Source organism: Lissotriton helveticus, chromosome 7, assembly GCF_964261635.1.
Source record: "Lissotriton helveticus chromosome 7, aLisHel1.1, whole genome shotgun sequence".
NCBI lineage: Eukaryota > Metazoa > Chordata > Amphibia > Caudata > Salamandridae > Lissotriton > Lissotriton helveticus.
The window spans coordinates 1,596,365,119-1,596,382,936 of record NC_136068.1 but is presented as its reverse complement, the minus strand read 5'-3'; the positions used below and the strand labels follow the sequence as shown (position 1 = coordinate 1,596,382,936).

The following is a 17,818-nucleotide window of genomic DNA, read 5'->3' as shown; positions in this document are numbered from 1 at the left end:
TTCTCTCTCTTCAGCTCCCAGGACATTGTTGACGTTAAGCCCAGCCTCTACTCACACACAGGCAAGTCAGGAGGTGCCCAGAGCTGCCCTGCAACACTGAGGTCATTGTGTTTAATATAGCACCATTAATCTGGAATATGATGTACTTCAGTGCCTTCTCGTGATAGAGCCCTGGATGCTTATTGAGGCCGCAACACTGTCACAGATTGATAGCAGCATGAGAGCAGATTGTCAGCTAGTAAGGGGGTTAACACACATGATTACTGCATTTTATGACTGTGTCAGACATGTTTTGCCCCCAAGACATCCTTGTCTGCTCTATCTTGCTTCTTTTCTAAAAATGAGTTCACCAGTTCGGCTGGAAGGTCAGTGTTTATGCTGTTCCATACCGGGGCCAGAGAATGCTGAGATAGAAACACACAGGGCTTTTCACGCTAATGAACCATTGGAGTCTTTATGCGGCATGAAATCACTTTTCACCATAAGTGATTTGTACATGTTCTTCAAAACATCGGGGCAGATTTACAAGAACTGGCGCATCTCTGAATACCAGCAAAGATGTGCCGGTTAATATGCGTCATGCAAAAAAAAAACTTGCGCCACCATTGATGCGTCGCATTTACAATGCGGTGCACCTTGGCGCAAGGATTGATAGATGCGTAACGCATCTATTGATGTAAAGGCAACGCATTGCTGGTGTCATGTCGCAAGCACGACGCAACTCCAGCAATGCTTCGGAATGCCTATTTCTATTATGCTGCGTCAATCCTTACGCCTGCTTCAAGCAGGTGTAAGGTTCTGAATCATTTGCATCGTAAAAGTGACTCAGTGAAATCTTGTAGCTTTTACTGCATCACTTTTACGAGGCTTTCTTACGTCGGAACGCCCACCCTGCATACATTATACTTGACGCATGTATAATGTAGCGCAGGGCTTTACAACGTGACGCAGCACCCTAGATGCGTCACGTTTGTAAATATGTTGCAACTTGGTGTATTGTTTACGACACCGCTGAGTCGCAGAAGTGACGCAACCGCAGAGTAAAGTTGTCGCAAGGGGTTTGTAAATCTGCCCTAAAATGTTCAAGACGTCATGTGTTTGCCCTTTCTGCTCACGTTAAAAAAATTTAAATTGGCAAGTAGGGTGCAAGAATTCTAGCAATGGCCTTTGCATTTAGGGGTTTGTCTACTAAAAACACTGGTCATGATTCACAAAGGTAACTTACACTTTTGAGTGATTTACACTTTTAAGTAAGTTTGTTCTGGCATTCATTTATAAATTCAAATTAGGGTATTAAAACATTTTAGCATTAAATTATAAATATGTATTTTTTTGTATATGTTTTAACATCAAATTATATTTATTTATATATTTAACTATTTTAATTATTTTATTTTATTTATTTTGTTTCCTATTGGGTTTTATTTTAATTCCCTACCTCCATTATTGTCTATTGGAGGGTGTTGCAGTGGTAGTCGTTGGCTGTACTAGACTTACTACTGTTTTTTTTGTTTAGTTAGTAGTAACTTTTACTCTGATGTAGTGCCTTAGCAAAGAGTAGTAAACTTACTCAAAAGTGTAGATTACTCAAAAGTCTAAGTTATCTTTGTAAATCCGTTCCACTGTGTATGTAGAAAAGGTACTGATGTGCTCAGTGATTCTCGTGGGCAAGGGGCACTCGCCATCCAGGCAATAGGCTTGCTACTAAATCACATTTATAAATGCCCCTAGTAGCAGCTATTCTACTGTGCTCCTGTACCTCAAACAATTAATATAGTCGCAGGAAACCTACCAACAATTTAGGAAAATTGTTCTTAAGGCGAGGAGGGCAGAGGCATGGCACTACCTAATGAGAAGGCCAACTCAATCCTCTTACCCTTCATAGCCACAGGCAGGTGGGTCCGCTCTGTGGGTGGAATGGTCAACTTGTGATCAATGTCTATGGGTCAGAGGTACCAGCAACCCATGGGTTATTCAGAGACTGGCACATCAACACAAAGGCCCCAAAAAAGATGCTTCAATCGTGGTGCCGCATATGTTGCTATGCATAAACATGAGGCTTTTCAGACAGTGTGAGAATTGAAATATTTGTGCATACCTCCTTTCAATAATGTATAGCTGGTCCTCTGCATTGTGTAATTATGTGGATGGGAAGAGACAGGGTTTTAGTGCCCCCTGGGATTCTAACATAAGTCCTACTGAAGGTCTTGCAAACACCATGATCAAAGGAACATCACCCAAGGATTTCAGAGAATCTGAAGCCATAGTGTATTTCCTTCCCTTGGGCTGTATGACGGAATAATGCATTCCGTTGCAACGCAAGCCTTTACCATGCGTGCTTTACAACGCGAATGCCTTTACCAGACATAACCTTTACCATGCATTTTCTAACAAAAAATATGTCTTTACCACACATGCTTTTACAACAAATCTTGTTGTAAAAGCATGAATGCTAAAGGCATATGCGCGGAAAAGGTTTTCCCTAACCCCTGACTTGAGCCCTAAAACCAGTCCCCGTTGCGATCTACCCCTGGGCCCCAGCCCTTTTTAGAAATACCTGACCCCTGCCCTGAACCCTAAAAGTGGACCCCAGCACGACCCCCTCCCCCGGACCTCCAGCCCTTCCAAAAAATACCCATCCCCTGCTGTAAGCCCTGAAAAAGTACCCCTGTGTGACCCTCCCTGGCCCTAAGACCTTTATAAAAATACTCGTCCCCTGAACCCTTAAACTGGACTCCTGTACGACCCACCCTTTAGCCCTTTCTAAAAATTCCCTAAAGCCCTAAAACCGTAACCCCTGCCCCTAAAGCCCTAAAACCGCCCCCTTCACTAGGCCCTATACCTCTTACCTCGCTCACAACGGTGACGAGGCATCTCTTCAGGCGAAGCACAGGTTGTAAAGAGGAAGCAGAAGAGTCTCTCCGTTTCCTCTAACGACGCCGATAGTCTTAACCATGCCGGCAGCTTTACTATGCATATGGCCTTACCACATGCCGGCACACATTTACCACGCATATGACCTTACCATTACTTTTACAACATTACAGCATTGTAAAGTCATGCGTAGTAAAGGCATATGCGTTGTACAAAGGCGTGTGGTAAAGGTTATGCGTGGTAAAGGTGCAGGCGTCCTAACGCATACATGGTAATGGCATGGGAGGTAATAGCCTTGTTGTAATGGCTGTTTCCCCCTCCCTTGCAGTCTAGCCTGAAGTTCTACATGTTCACCAGTGGAATATACCTCTCCCTCCCACCCTTCTTTTCTCTCCCGGTCCAATGCCCCCAAGCGCCCTTGCCTTACTGTCTCACCCTTGTATTCCAAATGCTTCATGTCACATCACGCTGGCACAGAAATCAGGGACAGTAAACAGGACACACAGTAAACAGCTGGTTTATAAATAAAAACAAAGAAACAAACATTTGTATTGTTTTCTAGAATTGCAATTTTCTTGACTTTCACCCAGGACTTAGTGAATGTTCAGTCTCTTCTCCTGTGACAAGTCAGGACACTACCTCCAGCTCCCTCAGAGACACCTACTATTCCATCTTTGGGGTGACAAGTGACTGGCAGGCCACTTTACATTTGAATGGGCAACCCCTTCACTCCTCCATTTCCAGTAGTGCTTTTTGGCAAACATAGTGGGGATCGGAGTGCGTGTTGATGTTCCCATCTTTGGTCTCATGGGATGCTCCAACAAGTACTATTCGGTCTCTCTAAAACAGAGAGCATGTTTCGCAGACCTGGTCTTATCGTACCTGTCTCACAAGTGCTTCATCCTTACCACCATTTAGAAATATGCTGACTGCAACTTGTTATCCCCATTCTCACACCTCTACCTGGAACCCATAAGACTGCAGGGTCCAGACATGGTGAGGACATTTCACTAGACATAGTGAGCCTTGGTGCAAAATCAAGAAAGCTCACCTAAGCATCTCACTAACTTGAAGGCAGATTTCATATCTTAAAATGAAGGCCGACTCCCAGGATGAGGACGAGCACCTCCAGGTGACACTTTAGCAGCATCCCAGATGGAGCACAGTTCAACTCAAAACCAGGGACCTGATGCGCAAAAGCAAGCCAAGCTCAAGGAGCAATGAAGGACATGGTGAGCAGGGATCTTCAATGCAACCAACCTATATAGTAAGCTGGGTGCCTTTTCCGGAGTCTGTCAGACACAGCCCTGTTGAACTCTAACATTGCAACGTTCCCAAAGTTCTTATTTCCGCATGCTACTCAAGCGTTCCCCATGGTCATCATCATGCAGCAAGGGGGCAAGCACTGGTCCAATGTCTCAGTGTCCTACTAAGTTATACCTTTGACTGTCACCCAGAATAGTAGCAGCTGGCAAAAGAGGAAATAAAGCGCAGGCAGGCATGCTGCAGGCTTATCACACCGGCACAGGGGAGATTGCTCGCGATTGAACAAAGTTCCCATTCTCTTGACTGAGCCCCTTTCCGCGGCAGCCAGGCCTACTCAGTGTGAAAGGTTGCTGTGGACATTCCTCCCTGTAGTGTCGACCCACCCCGAGCCCTGATGGGCTCTTGGGAGACTTTGGTTCATCGTTGATGCCACCTGAGCTGGATTCCTGTGCAAGCTTGTCTTTTGCCTCTTCATCTTCAGAAAAGAAGTACAGAAAGTTGAATCCAAAGCCAAAGATCCGGTTCCAGATTTTCAAGGGCTTGGGGGGGTGTGCGGGAGCCTGGGCTGGCTGGGACCCCACGGGCAGGAGAGGGTTTGTAAGTCTGAGAACCGGAGTGGAGGGTGTGGGGGAATACACTGACTTGATGTCCAGAGAAAAGGAGCGTTTCATGGTCCCACTGTCCCAGCAAGGCTCCGAGGCAATGTCTAGTGTGGTAAACCGGCTCTCCAAGTCTGTTGTGTTGGACTCCACCTTTTGAGTGGTCTCCTCTGCCTGGCCCTCCAGCTCGCCAGCATCCAGGGCCACCTCCACGTCCAGCAGAGAGTCCTGGATGGCGCTGCAGGTACCTGGGCACGGCTGGTTCTGGGCCGTGCAGGGCTCCTGTGCACAGCAGTGCGTGGATCTTCTGCGGTCCACCATCCTGTCCGTGTGAGATGGTCGCGGCGGATGCTGCGAGGGGCATGAGGCCAGGCTCATCTCATGTTCCAGCAGCTGCCCCAAGAAGTTGAAGTTGGGCGATATGTTGGGTCTCTTCTCTTTAACGAATCTGTAAAAGGATTTAAAAAAAAGGCTTAAAGACCCCAACCAGACTCTAAGGCACTCGGTGTAGGAGAACACAGCATGAAACAGGAAGAGACTAGAGCACCATGCAAATAAAGAATACATATTGCAAACCACAATAGCAGATAGTGTGCATCAATAGCTTAAATGTTTTAATACATTTATATATCACGTTTATAGGACTTTAAGAGACCCTAAAACACATAGACCAATTACATCAATTTTTATAAAGAAATAAGACATAACAATGATCTTAAAACAATTTGCCAAGTTTTAAAAGTAAGCACCTCCTTAAAAAAATGACCTGTTGTTGCTAAAACAATGTTGTGTTTTTCAATGAAAACAAGTAGTCAGTAGGAGACCCAACTGATGGAACATTATTTACATGGAACACAGGAAACAAGTGGTGTTTCCTAGGAGTATAATATTTTGGACAAATACTAAGTAGACATAATAAAGGTTCTTCGCTACGGTAGGTGTGTTTGTACAGTATTTTTTAGTGTTCACCGAGCTGATGGCAAAAGTCAAAGAGTGCCCGAAAAGTTAGACAGGTTCTGAGAGAGGATGTAGAGGCATATTATCAAGACGGGGCGATAAAATTATCGCCGCTTTATCGGCAGGAAACTGCAGCTAAAGTGGTGATAATGGGCTTGATAATATGCTATATAGAATTCCAATAGAAACCCAGGTTAGACATCTAACCTGGGCTTCTATGGGAATTCTCTAGGGCATATTATCAAGCCCCTTATTGCCACTTTAGCTGCAGTTTCCTACCGATAAGGTGGCGATAATTTTAACGCCACTCTTGATAATATGCCCCGTAGTCTTTTAGGAAGCGGACTGCGATCTAGTGTTCTTTAAACAGTAAAGAGGTGTGTCTTCAGCTCTTTCCTAAATTGGAGTAGGGTTTGGGTGGTCCTGTTGGGTCCATGAATGACGTTTCAGATCCTGGGTGTATTGATGGAAAAGGCCTGTTGATTTCTTTTTCTTTCTTCCTTTGACTCCGGTGGGATGGTGACCAGATGGTGGGTGTGCGAGAGCCACTGGATCTGTCATTGTTTACACCTACGCCCCTCTTTTGACTTTGATATAGCCTCTTCAACCAAGACATACATTAAGTTATTATTAACACTGATTTACAGTCAACAGGAATCAAAAACGTGGTACACATCTCCATCCAAAAGTCATCATTGGGCTTTTTGTCACATTGATCGCCAGCAGGTCAATAGTCAATACAACGTTAGTCAATCACGTTGGCACCGAAGTCCAACATTGATTCTCTTTAAGGTAACCAAGGTATCCCCATAAAGCAAACCATTGATAGGGGCCCAGAGGGTCTTAGGGAGATAAGTTCTTGCATAAGTCAAGGCTTTGGAAGGTCAGAAAGATTGAAAATGACAGGAGATCATTGGAGGCCCTGACTCACGATACCAGCAAGCCCTTCTGCAGGACAAGCAGGGACACAAGTAGACCCACTACTTAGCGCCGTCAGCAGTCTGCAAGTGGGAGTGTTTGGAGATAGTTGGAGGCCTGGGCTCATGCTACTAGCATCCCCTACCGCAGGGGAGGTGGGGCCTCGACTAGATGCACTACTTTGCGCCATCAGCAGTGCCGCAGCACAGGAGTGTTTGGAGTTCATTGGAGGCACGGACTCACATACCAGGAGCCCATTCCACAGGAGGCGTGGGGCACAAGTGAGCCAGCAGCAGTCCTGCCGTGTGGGATGCGCCTTGGCCACCCCTCTAAGTAAATGTAAAATGTAAATCCAGTACTTGTATAGCGCACAAATCAGCCCCAAAGGGGTATCTCGGCACTGGGGGCCGTTGGGAAGATTAAGCGAGCTATTGTCCAGAGTTGCATGGTGCTGGGAAGACCCCTGCTGCCGGAGCCGGGGATCGAACCGTGATCACCAGCGTCAGTCGCCCTGGACGGGGCGACACACCTCTCGCCTGGTATCTACTCATCACCATTGTTGGATCATAGGTAAGCGAAAAGCGAATACTTCTCATGCAGAAAAGCCCACACGTACTAGCACTACCATTGTGTCCTACCTCGGTTCAGCTGAAGTTGCTATCACAGAGGAACTGTTGACGGTATAGGAACAACTGGGCATTGGGTAGTGTGATCATAACAGTGCCTAAGATGCCGCAGTTAATACTAACAAAGAGGTGCTATTGAGCCAGGAATGGCACAACATCACTCAGCAACTAAAAAAATCACTCCATTAAGCCATGATTCATCAGCCCCCAACAGAGCCTGGTATTCTGGCTCGAGGAGCAAGGTTAAGGAGGGCAGAGGGAAGCAGACGTCAGCAGGAAAGCACAATGTAGAATGTCATTCTCATGCTGGAGCTAAAGAGGGCCTTAAGAGACTAGAAATGCTGATTCAGGACTCATTTGATTCTTGTTATCCTCGTCTAAAATAAGCAGGTGCAGCCGGCGCAGGTAAGTTTGGCAGGGCGTGAAGGGGGGTAGTAAGTTGCCAGACAGAATAGGGAAACTAAATAAATAAATAAAACCACTTGCCGTGCGCTCGCCGCATCGCCGAGTTGCGAATACGGTGAGTGCAAGGTAAGTGGTTTTCTTTTTTTTTTAATTTTGTTTCCCTATTCCGTCTGTCGATTTACATCCCCACCCTCCCCGCCCCTCCCTGCTGCCTCACCACTCTTACCTGCGCCGGCCGTGCCTGTGAAAATGAGATTGTGGCCATGATTTCAAATTTGGTGTACTCTCTTAATACACTGGGTAAACCTAAGTCTTTGTCTATAGCTGCTCCAGCTATTACTGTAGCGTCTGTGCCCATAACCAATGTAGGGGCCGGGGAGATGCTCAAAACTCCTTGTCAGAAGAGAACGTCGGACATGGCATAGAATGTATAGGGTCCCAGTGGTTGGAACTTTGTAAATACCGAGGGAGGTAAACACTGTACTCAGCCACTCTCTTGAAGGGGTGGAGGGGGGTGAGGGGTTCGGCGAGACCTACAGGAGATGCCACAACTTTAGACTTACCAACAGCAGCAACCCTTTTGTATTGGTGTTTTCCAATGTGCCACTGCCTGACAATTAAGGGAAGGAAAGTTTCTCACAGTTGAAAAATAAGGTTTCTCACGGTTTGCACACGTGAATGACCCAGGGCTGTCCACTCTTTGAACAAATTACAATTGTTAGAAGACTTTCAAGGGTGGGTAAGGATGCCAAACTTTTGAGGGTAAAGTAGTATATTTTACCAATGCCCATGTAGGTGGTAACCTTCTTAAGGACTTGTCTCATATCATAAAACAGAATTCGAGTATTGTGGCTCTACTTTTGAGCTTCTTCTACAGTTCCCTAGCTATGGTCGCCAAGGCAGAAAGAGCGAAATATGGTGTGAATATAGTTGAAAGGGCTGATGGGAGGGAAGTAGGTTACCTTGCCACCACTAACAGATGTGAGGCCCTGAGGAAGTTGGACTCCTTAGATTAACTACAAGTGCCATGTACCCACATAGCCATGGACTCTATGGCTTTTACGCCCATTGTGAGGGACACGGGTCAATCGAAAGTATTCAAATGGAAGAAAGCTAGGCAAGTGAATAAAATGGAGGACAGACAATGGTGGAGCTTCTCAAAGATTTCATGTAGTCTGACTGCAGGAAACCTGGGACGTCGACTGTAAATTTGTGTTGGATGACTTTAGTTCCGTCCATATCTCAGCAAATCCAGTAATGCATGGGAGGGCAACAGGCAGTTTGTAAACTTGTAACTCTTAGCTTTTCTGCTTCGATTTAGGTTGACGGGCAGTATACTGATACAATGCCCATGTAGGTGGTAACCTTCTTAAGGACTTGTCTCATATCATAAAACAGAATTCGAGTATTGTGGCCCTACTTTTGAGCTTCTTCTACAGTTCCCTAGCTATGGTCGCCAAGGCAGAAAGAGCGAAATATGGTGTGAATATAGTTGAAAGGGCTGATGGGAGGGAAGTAGGTTACCTTGCCACCACTAACAGATGTGAGGCCCTGAGGAAGTTGGACTCCTTAGATTAACTACAAGTGCCATGTACCCACATAGCCATGGACTCTATGGCTTTTACGCCCATTGTGAGGGACACGGGTCAATCGAAAGTATTCAAATGGAAGAAAGCTAGGCAAGTGAATAAAATGGAGGACAGACAATGGTGGAGCTTCTCAAAGATTTCATGTAGTCTGACTGCAGGAAACCTGGGACGTCGACTGTAAATTTGTGTTGGATGACTTTAGTTCCTTCCACATCTCAGCAAATCCAGTAATGCATGGGAGGGCAACAGGCGGTTTGTAAACTTGTAACTCTTAGCTTTTCTGCTTCGATTTAGGTTGACGGGCAGTATACTGATACTGAATTTTTATAAATCTAATTTACTCAAGATAAGGATATTCATGATAGTTCTCTGAAAAGGTTTTAGATTCTTTTCAGCCCTAGGGATGACTATATTTATGTGATGTTAATGGGTGACTTCAGCTTGCTTTTGAAGTTTGCCCAGCTTCGGACTGCAGTAAATTTGAGGAGGGAGCCTCCTTCATGGAGCACTTACACACTCTACCCAGGGAGATGTGATGAATTCGGCATTAGCTAATTTTAACTTAGATTTTTTAACTTTACCTGATACTAAGCGGGCCAAGGGAGAAAGAAAACGAGGACCAACTTTTATAGGGCGATGTAGGTGGGGTCTGTAATAGATTTTATTTTCATATCTCTGGTTTACTTCATTTACTTATGGAGTTTAAGGTAAGGTGGGATGGCCGAAGTGACCATAATCTGTTAACAGCTGTCTTTGACTGGCCCCTGTACAATGTGTTGCCATCTATAAAGGATCAAAGACGCTGGGTAAAGTGAGCCATGATTAGGCCAGATGGCTTTCATCTCAAGTTATTCCAGCACTCACTGTGCTGAGAATTGGATGGTGTGCTTGGAAGAAGGTCTTTCTTAAAACGTAATTCTGTCTTCCTTTAGTCATATATGTGGAGCCATTAAGTCTATCTTGCTGAGGCACGGCAAACACATACGGCACTCTCCTGGATGGTGGTTGGACCATTCCTGTACTGCAGCACATCAGGACCTCGATTCGGCTCTTGAATACACTCCCAGAGATTCCTCTGTGGTCTTCCGGGGTCGGTCCGCATACAAAAAAGTCCTAAAGGGTAGATAGCAGTATTTCCATCGGGTGGCTAGGGAAGGGCTCAATCTTGATGGTACTGCGCGAGAAAGTGGGCTAATTTGGAACATTGTAAATCAGCCTTTATCTCAGGCAGCCCTGGGGTGGATTTTTAATAAATTCACATATCGCAGCAGGTGTGTGGGTGAAGCATTTTGAATCTTGTTATGGTTACCCCGAACCCAGGGGCATATTATCAACAACTAGCGATATTTATCACTAAATAGGCTTAGCAACATTTATATTATCGCCGAGCATCGCCGGATTTTATTGCAGAGATAACGTGCTATTAGCAACGTTTATCTCTGAAGCGATAACATTTCCGGCGATAGCGGCGAAATGCGTGAATATCGCTGTAAATCCAGCGATATTCATGCAGTATCACTAACAGGGACTAACATGGCTTGGCAGTTCGGACTGGACTGTTCCCATGAGGCACAGGGTCAGACTGATTTGCATATGGCCATGTCTGAACTGGGGTGGCAGAGTGGGCTAAATAACGGTGATGGATTAAACCCAGATCAGTTGACTGGGGGTGAGTGCTTGTATTGTCAACGCTCCATCCATCACCACCTTTGGTTTTGCTTTGTTCGCCATAAGTTGGCAGGGTATGCTCAGACGTGAGTCCCTTGCTCACTTTGCCACTGGATTCAAGCAAGCCGGGCTGAAGACGGCTGTAATGCCAGAAACCGGTCCTCGGAAGCTTGTTTCCGGTCCAGGGAAGGCATGGCTTGGCAGTTTGGGCTGGACTGTTCCCATGAGGCACAGGTTCAGACTGATTTGCATATGGCCATGTGTGAACTGGGGTGGCAGAGTGGGCTAAAGAACGGTGATGGATTAAACCCAGATCAGTTGACTGGGGGTGAGTGCTTGTATTCTCAACGCTCCGTCCATCACCACCTTTGGTTTTGCATAATTGATAGTGCATACATGTTATGTGTTTTGTATCTAAACATACATTTATTTAAACCTAAACCTCCAAATGTTAAGAGCATTCACTGCATTTGTGTAGAGTGAACTTATGAAGACTGCACAGTGTGCCACTAGAGATCAAAGTGGAACACCAAAACAGCACTCCGCACCACATAAAGCATCAGTAAATGGTGGAACAGCAAGAATGCCAGTGGCACTGCCTACCTGTAGGCGTCGTCTAGTGGGAGTCCCATGGTGCTCATGACGTAGGCAATGGCTATAGCAGCAGATCTAGAGATACCCGCGAGGCAGTGTACCAGCACCTTCCCGTTCACCAGCTCCGCCTTATCTGTATGGCAAATAGCAAAGCTTAGATCCCTACTAGAACATCCATGAAAATCCATCCTTCCCACTGCATCACCCATAAAGAAACACAGTGACCTCGTCACGGGTGCAGATGCTCTCTGAACACAAGATTTACCATGAGAAAACCAGCTCACCAGTCTGCTTTCTACTGACTTAAGATGATCCACCTTCCATCAGTAGATGCACAAATTACTAAAACTGTCCTCTCCGCCCACTCGCCAATAAAATTGATATGATATAGTAAACCATTACAGGTCTAACATTCACAGCTGAGGTGGGTCATCCAGGCATAAACATTCAGGTATCCCATGAACCCTGACGTCACCATAGCCTTTAACATCATGAATGAATCACAGCTTCACCCATGAAGTCTGACATCACTAAGAACTATGTAAAAATTATGAAATAAGAGGGAGGTCTGTGAAGGACGCAGATATAAATTATTGAACTCTAGCATCATTCACACATGTGCTCTGACACTGTTGACCCAATCACTCTGGACATCACCCATTAAGCTCTGATATCACTCATATATACTAGCATCATCCAGGAATGAGGCCTGGCATCCTTATGACGTCTACCATGTTATATGAACTCCAACTTCACCCATAACCTCTGACATTATCAATGAACTCTGACATCAACTCTAATAACACCAATGGACTTTTATCTCACCCATCAGCCATGACACTAGGGACATCATATTACCTCCATGGAGCCTTGTACTATAGATGGTTAACCATAACCTTTGTGGTTCCCATGACCTCTGTGGTACCCTTGGTCACTGTGGTTACATTGGATCTCCTTAGCAATCCTGAAACGGTTTATTCCCATGACCTCTGCAGATACCCATGCCCTCTGTGGTTACCCATATGTTCTGTGTTTCTTTATGACCTCCTTGGTAGCCTTTGGCATATGGGGTTTGCCCTCTATGGTTACCTATGAACTCTGTGGCAGGCTGCAGCCAGGGCAGGATCTTGTCGCTGTAGCTGTCATTGATGGGAATGCGCAGGAAGTGACTGTCGGGGACGAAGTTTGGCTTCGGGCAGCTGCAGCTGATGTTCAGAAGGTGTGTGATGCCGTTCCGAGTGATCACTTCCTAGAGCACAGGGAGAGAAGGGACGGTCACCAAATGCACAATCTGATTTATTGATCAAGATGCCTGGCCTAGATGTCGTCAGGGCTGCTTCTGGTGAGCACATTCAACAAGTTGCCTCTGTGTCCTCCTACCCCCCACCAAGTACAGAAGCAGCAGGTGACAAGGACCCTTGTGTGAGTGTGTGTCTGTGGGCGGTGGAGTGATTGTACATCTGGGAGTAAATCTAGAGGAAGAAATAGTATGAGCCAGCAAGGGTGTGTGAGAGTGTGCACCTTGCATGCACTGAAGGTGAGCACAACACAAGGACCATGCACCAGGGTGTAACTTGATGAACAAAGCTTTTAAGAAGGCTGAAGACAAGTTTGCAGTTTGGGAGTTTTCGTGTAATGCAGTGACTTGTGTGGAAGGTGGTAGTATATCATCCTTTTCTAGGCATGGAGTGTGCCAGCGAGGTCAGGGGGCAGAGATGGGTCTTAGGAAGGAGGGTCGAGCTTAGGCAAGGCGAGGATAAGAACTGGCTTCGTCCGGATTATGAAAAGAGATGAGTGGGCAATGAGAGAGTCATGATGTCAAAACCTTGGCCATGATTAGGCAAGGAGATATGATAAAATGAATAGCGCGACTGGGCCATGGTTGGTTCCAGCCTTGGGATGTACCGCGTTCACTGACAGAGTGTTTGTGGAGGTCAAACAACGCTTGAAATGGAGTACGACTCTCAGCTCTACATATCGGAGGCAGTGGAGGGGCATCCATGCTTGCACTAGTGCTCTAAGCAGATTGGATGCTCAGCTTAATGGAAAGGAAACCTAGCGCAGGCCTCAGGGGAGAGATCATGGTGGAACATAAGAGTGCAACATCCTGACTAGGGGACCAGATTGCAGTTACACACGGGCCAGGGCATCAGAGTGCGGGTGCACACATGCCAGGGTACCAGAGTGCATTGTGTAGGTAGAGTGCAAATAAGGATCAGAGTGCAGTTACACGCAGTCTACAGCATCACCATGCAGGAGAACACAGGTCAGTGTATGGGACTGCAGGTACAGATAGGCGATGCACACATGCCAAGGTAACCATAGTGCAGAAATACACAGGACAGAGTGCCATAGTGCACTTAAGGGCTGGCCAGAACATCATCATGCAGGTACACAAATGCCAGGTCACCAGAGTGCAGGTGACGATAAGCCAGGGCTCGAGAGTTCAGTTTCACCACTTTGTCAATGATACAAATTTATACTTGAACTTCTCCTCTGCTTCAGATATCCAACACCTCAAACAGTGCCTGACACAATACAGGCCTGTATGCTCTATGCCTGCCTGGAACTCAACCCAAACAAGACAAAATTCCTGTTATTCTCCTATGATTAAGCAGTACGAACCTGGCTCAATGCCATTAACCTTCATGGCTTGGATACTCAACTTTTACTGAATGCCAGGTCATTTGGAATCTCCCTGAACACCAATCTCACCCTCAAGGAACCCATTGCCACAAAAACAAAGATGGCCCAGGCCAGTTCTCTCTTCTAAAGAAAAAAGAAAGGGAAACTGTTTCATCCAGAATGTGACTTCAGAACTGTTGTTCAAGCCCAAGTACTGGTGATAACAACCTGTTTCATGGGCTCCTAGGCTCCACTGTGGTGCACCTTAAGGGCTTCCTATATGCGGCCGTGCATCTCATCCTGATGGAATTCCATTTGCTCCGCTTGCCAACCTGCGCCATCTTCAAAACTAGCTGCATCATTAACAAAGCCATCACAACCAGCACTCTCGCTTGTCTTGTAGACAGGCTCGCGGTCTCTGGTGGTCCACGGCCCAGGACACCATCAGACTGCAGTCTTGGAAGTGTAAGAGAGAAAAACAAGACATCAGCCCTTTTCCATCTATGCACCCAGGATCTAGAACACAATATCCCTGCATCCATCAGGACAGCCTCCAGCCCTGCTTCAATTTAGGAACAAGTTGAAGAAACACCCTTTTAAAGAACTCTACACTACAATGCATTGACATTTCATACACCAGCTTCCTCTCTTATCACTCGCAGACTTATGAGCCCAGTTTATTTATTTGTTTTTTTATAAAGTTTTATATAGTTGCGTTGCACTTGCACCACGCAATGTGGTGCATGTGCAACACAACGCACAAATGTTATGAAGGCACACAAAACCTTGCGAGGACCTGAATGGCTTCCTAAATCTGGAGTAACGCAATGCAGCACAAATTGTTGTGTTGCATTACTCTGCCCTGGGAAGGCATTCCATGTGTGTTGCGTGGGTGTTCCCACGCAACTCCCATGGATTTTGACGCATTCCAAGATTTACCAGACCTGGTAAACCTGGAAATGCACCAAAATGCTACACCTTCCCACTGCCTCAGAAAATCGTCACACTAACCCATCCCCATACACACAGAGCCACAGAAGGCCTCCAATGGACCAAAGAGAATTCATACAGACTGCTCAAAATGACCCAAAGACACCGTCCACTGCTAGATAGAGACCTCCTTCTCACCCACATACGAATCTACAGAGGTTCAGTGTTCCTGCTGACCCACATAGGAATCTATAGAGATTCAGTTCTCCTGCTGACCCATATAGGAATCTATAGAGGTTCAGTTCTCCTGCTGACCCACATAGGAATCCATAGAGGGTCAGACCTTACCTGGAGAGTGCACTTCTGGCCAATACAGGCCAAAATTAATAAAGAGATTCACTCTCTGTGTGGGACCTCATCGCAGTACTTAATTTGAGAAGGTGATTTCTTGTGCTCGGCACTGGCACTTACATGGCAGCAACAGCACTTATGACAGCTGTCACATGGTGGGCTGTTTGTCTGATTTAGAGTGAGCGCAACAACAGTGTTTACACATGCAATGTAAGTGAAAAATGACTAATACTTGCCTCTTTTTCTAATCTTATAGCTTTGGGGCCTGGAATAGTCTGGATTGTCACACTTGTAGGAGTTTGATGGTTAGTAGAAGGTTTGGTACTGGCATTGGTAGCGCGCGCAGGGGCAATGTGTGGTGTAGGCTGCAGTGGCCTCCTGATGAAATGTCAGTCTCCACAGGGCGAGGCCGCATTACCTGGTCTAAGGCGTCGCTCTGGGAGCCCAGGTAGAGGTGAGGCAGGACGCGGGTGATGGACACTGCGGAGGTGGACAGGCAGGGCTGGGATATGCTGGAATTCTGCAGGATGGAGGTGCGGCCCTCACACAGGCCTGGGAACTGCGAGGAGAACCCGGCAAAGCCACCTGCAGAAAGAAGAGAAACAGCCCAAGATAAGAATGACTGCCGAGAGAGGAACTCAACTAATGGAGGAGAGACAGGTGAGGACAGAATGAATAAGAACATTTATATAGTTCAACATTCACTTCGAGGAGCATCTTGGCACTATCAAAAGCGGGGGGTCTGTGGTGTGGAGTTCAGTAAGCAGAGTCGGGTAGAAAAGCAGATGAGTGATAACACTATATTGTCTGGGGCAGCAAAAATCCAGGTTTTTAAGATTTACTTGTACATGAGTTCAGACTGCACCAGTCTCAGCTAGGTGGGCAAGCTATTCCAAGCTTTAGTACCTAGGACTGCCATTTACTTTCCCGCTCTGGATGGTGGGTGTAAGTGAGGGGGTGCTAAAAGGTTTTCCGAGTACGATCTCAGGAGACGTTGAGTGATATATGGTTTAATTCTGGACCTTAGGTATTTGGGTCCTATTGCCCTGACGGTTCTAAAGATGATTACTAAGAATTTAAAGAGAATCATTTTATGTATGGGCAGCCAATGGAGAGTTCTAAGTGCTGCTGTGGCCGAGGACCCCCTTGGTAGTTTTAATACCAGCCGGGCTGCTGCATTTTGGACTATCTATAGTCTTTTCAGACCTGCTTTTTTAGCTCCTGCGTAGAGGCTGTTGCAGTAATCCAGACGAGATAGGATTAAGGCTACTGCAACTGTTTTTCTAGCTGTAACTGGGAGTAGATCAAAAACATTTTTGAGGGTTTTTATCATGTGGAAGCAAGTGCCGGCCACCGGGGGGGCTCGCTGGTGGAAGGATAGTGCAGCATCGAATCTAATCCCCAAGTTCCTCAGAGTATCTACTGTGTTAGGAGGAGGTGCCTTGTCAGTCGGCCACCACTGTTTGGACATGAAGATGTTGGATTTACCAAGCAGCATGATCTCTGTTTTTTGGCTATTACATTTGCGATGATTCACTTTCATCCAATCCATGACTGCAGCTAGGCAGTCCTGGAACTTTTCTTCTACTGCTGTGGAATCTTTGTCAAGAGTGAGGATTAGCAGAGTGTCATCCACATACGAGATAGACTCGATGTCAAAGGATGCAATCAGGTTGAGCAACGGTATCATATAAAGAGTGTTGGACTCAGGGCAGAGCTTTTCTGTCGATTTGTAGTTGCCTAGGGTTACTATTTGCCTCCTGTTATCCAGGAATGATATTAGCCAAGCCAAGACCTTGTGAGAGATGCCACTATCCGCTAGCCGGTCTCCCAGAATGTCGTGGGAGACTGCATTGAATGCGGCCGATAGGTCCAGCAGAATCTGCATTGCGTTTTTAGCTTGATCTAAGGCAAATTTTAAAGTTTCCGTTGTATGTAGCAGCATTGATTCTGTTGAGTGACCAGGCCTAAAACCCGATTGCTTGGGGTGTAGAATATTAGCTTCCTGCAGAAAATCATTTAGTTGCGTGTTTACTAGCATCTCTGCTATTTTGCTTAGACATGGTAGCAGCGAGATGGGTCTGAGAATAGAGAGAGTAGTCGGGTCTGGTAATTTCTTTTTTGGAAGGGCTTAATAGAAGCAATTTTCCAGTTTTCAGGTACTTTTGATAGCCTGAAAGAGGAGTTATTTATTTGTTTGATGATAGGGTTTATGATGTCAATGAGTGCATGTAAAATTTTCGGGGGCCCGGGATCAAGAGGGGAACCGGATTTACATGAGAGGATAGCTTGCCGGGACTGTTCAATACTAATCTCCTTTAAACAGTTAAGCCCTGTTTTGTTTTCTAGGACAACTCCTTCTGTAGGTGAAGAGTTATTTTACTTAAAGTCTTTTTTAAAGTCTCTAACTTTTTTG

At 46.0% G+C, this 17,818-nt stretch overlaps 1 protein-coding gene across 1 annotated transcript in view; it reads right to left on the bottom strand.

The window, feature by feature from the left end:
• Positions 1 to 3,375: 3,375 nt before the first annotated feature.
• LOC144767564 (dual specificity protein phosphatase 8-like) overlaps positions 3,376 to 17,818 on the bottom strand; it is a 42,255-nt gene continuing 27,812 nt past the window's right edge. The window contains exons 4-7 of the mRNA XM_078650986.1: positions 15,821 to 15,987; positions 12,586 to 12,745; positions 11,506 to 11,629; positions 3,376 to 5,187 (exon numbers count right to left, since the gene is read on the bottom strand). Of these exons, the coding sequence (XP_078507112.1) occupies positions 4,389 to 5,187; positions 11,506 to 11,629; positions 12,586 to 12,745; positions 15,821 to 15,987 (1,250 nt within the window). The 3' untranslated portion in view covers positions 3,376 to 4,388. The remainder of the gene's footprint in view (positions 5,188 to 11,505; positions 11,630 to 12,585; positions 12,746 to 15,820; positions 15,988 to 17,818) is intronic.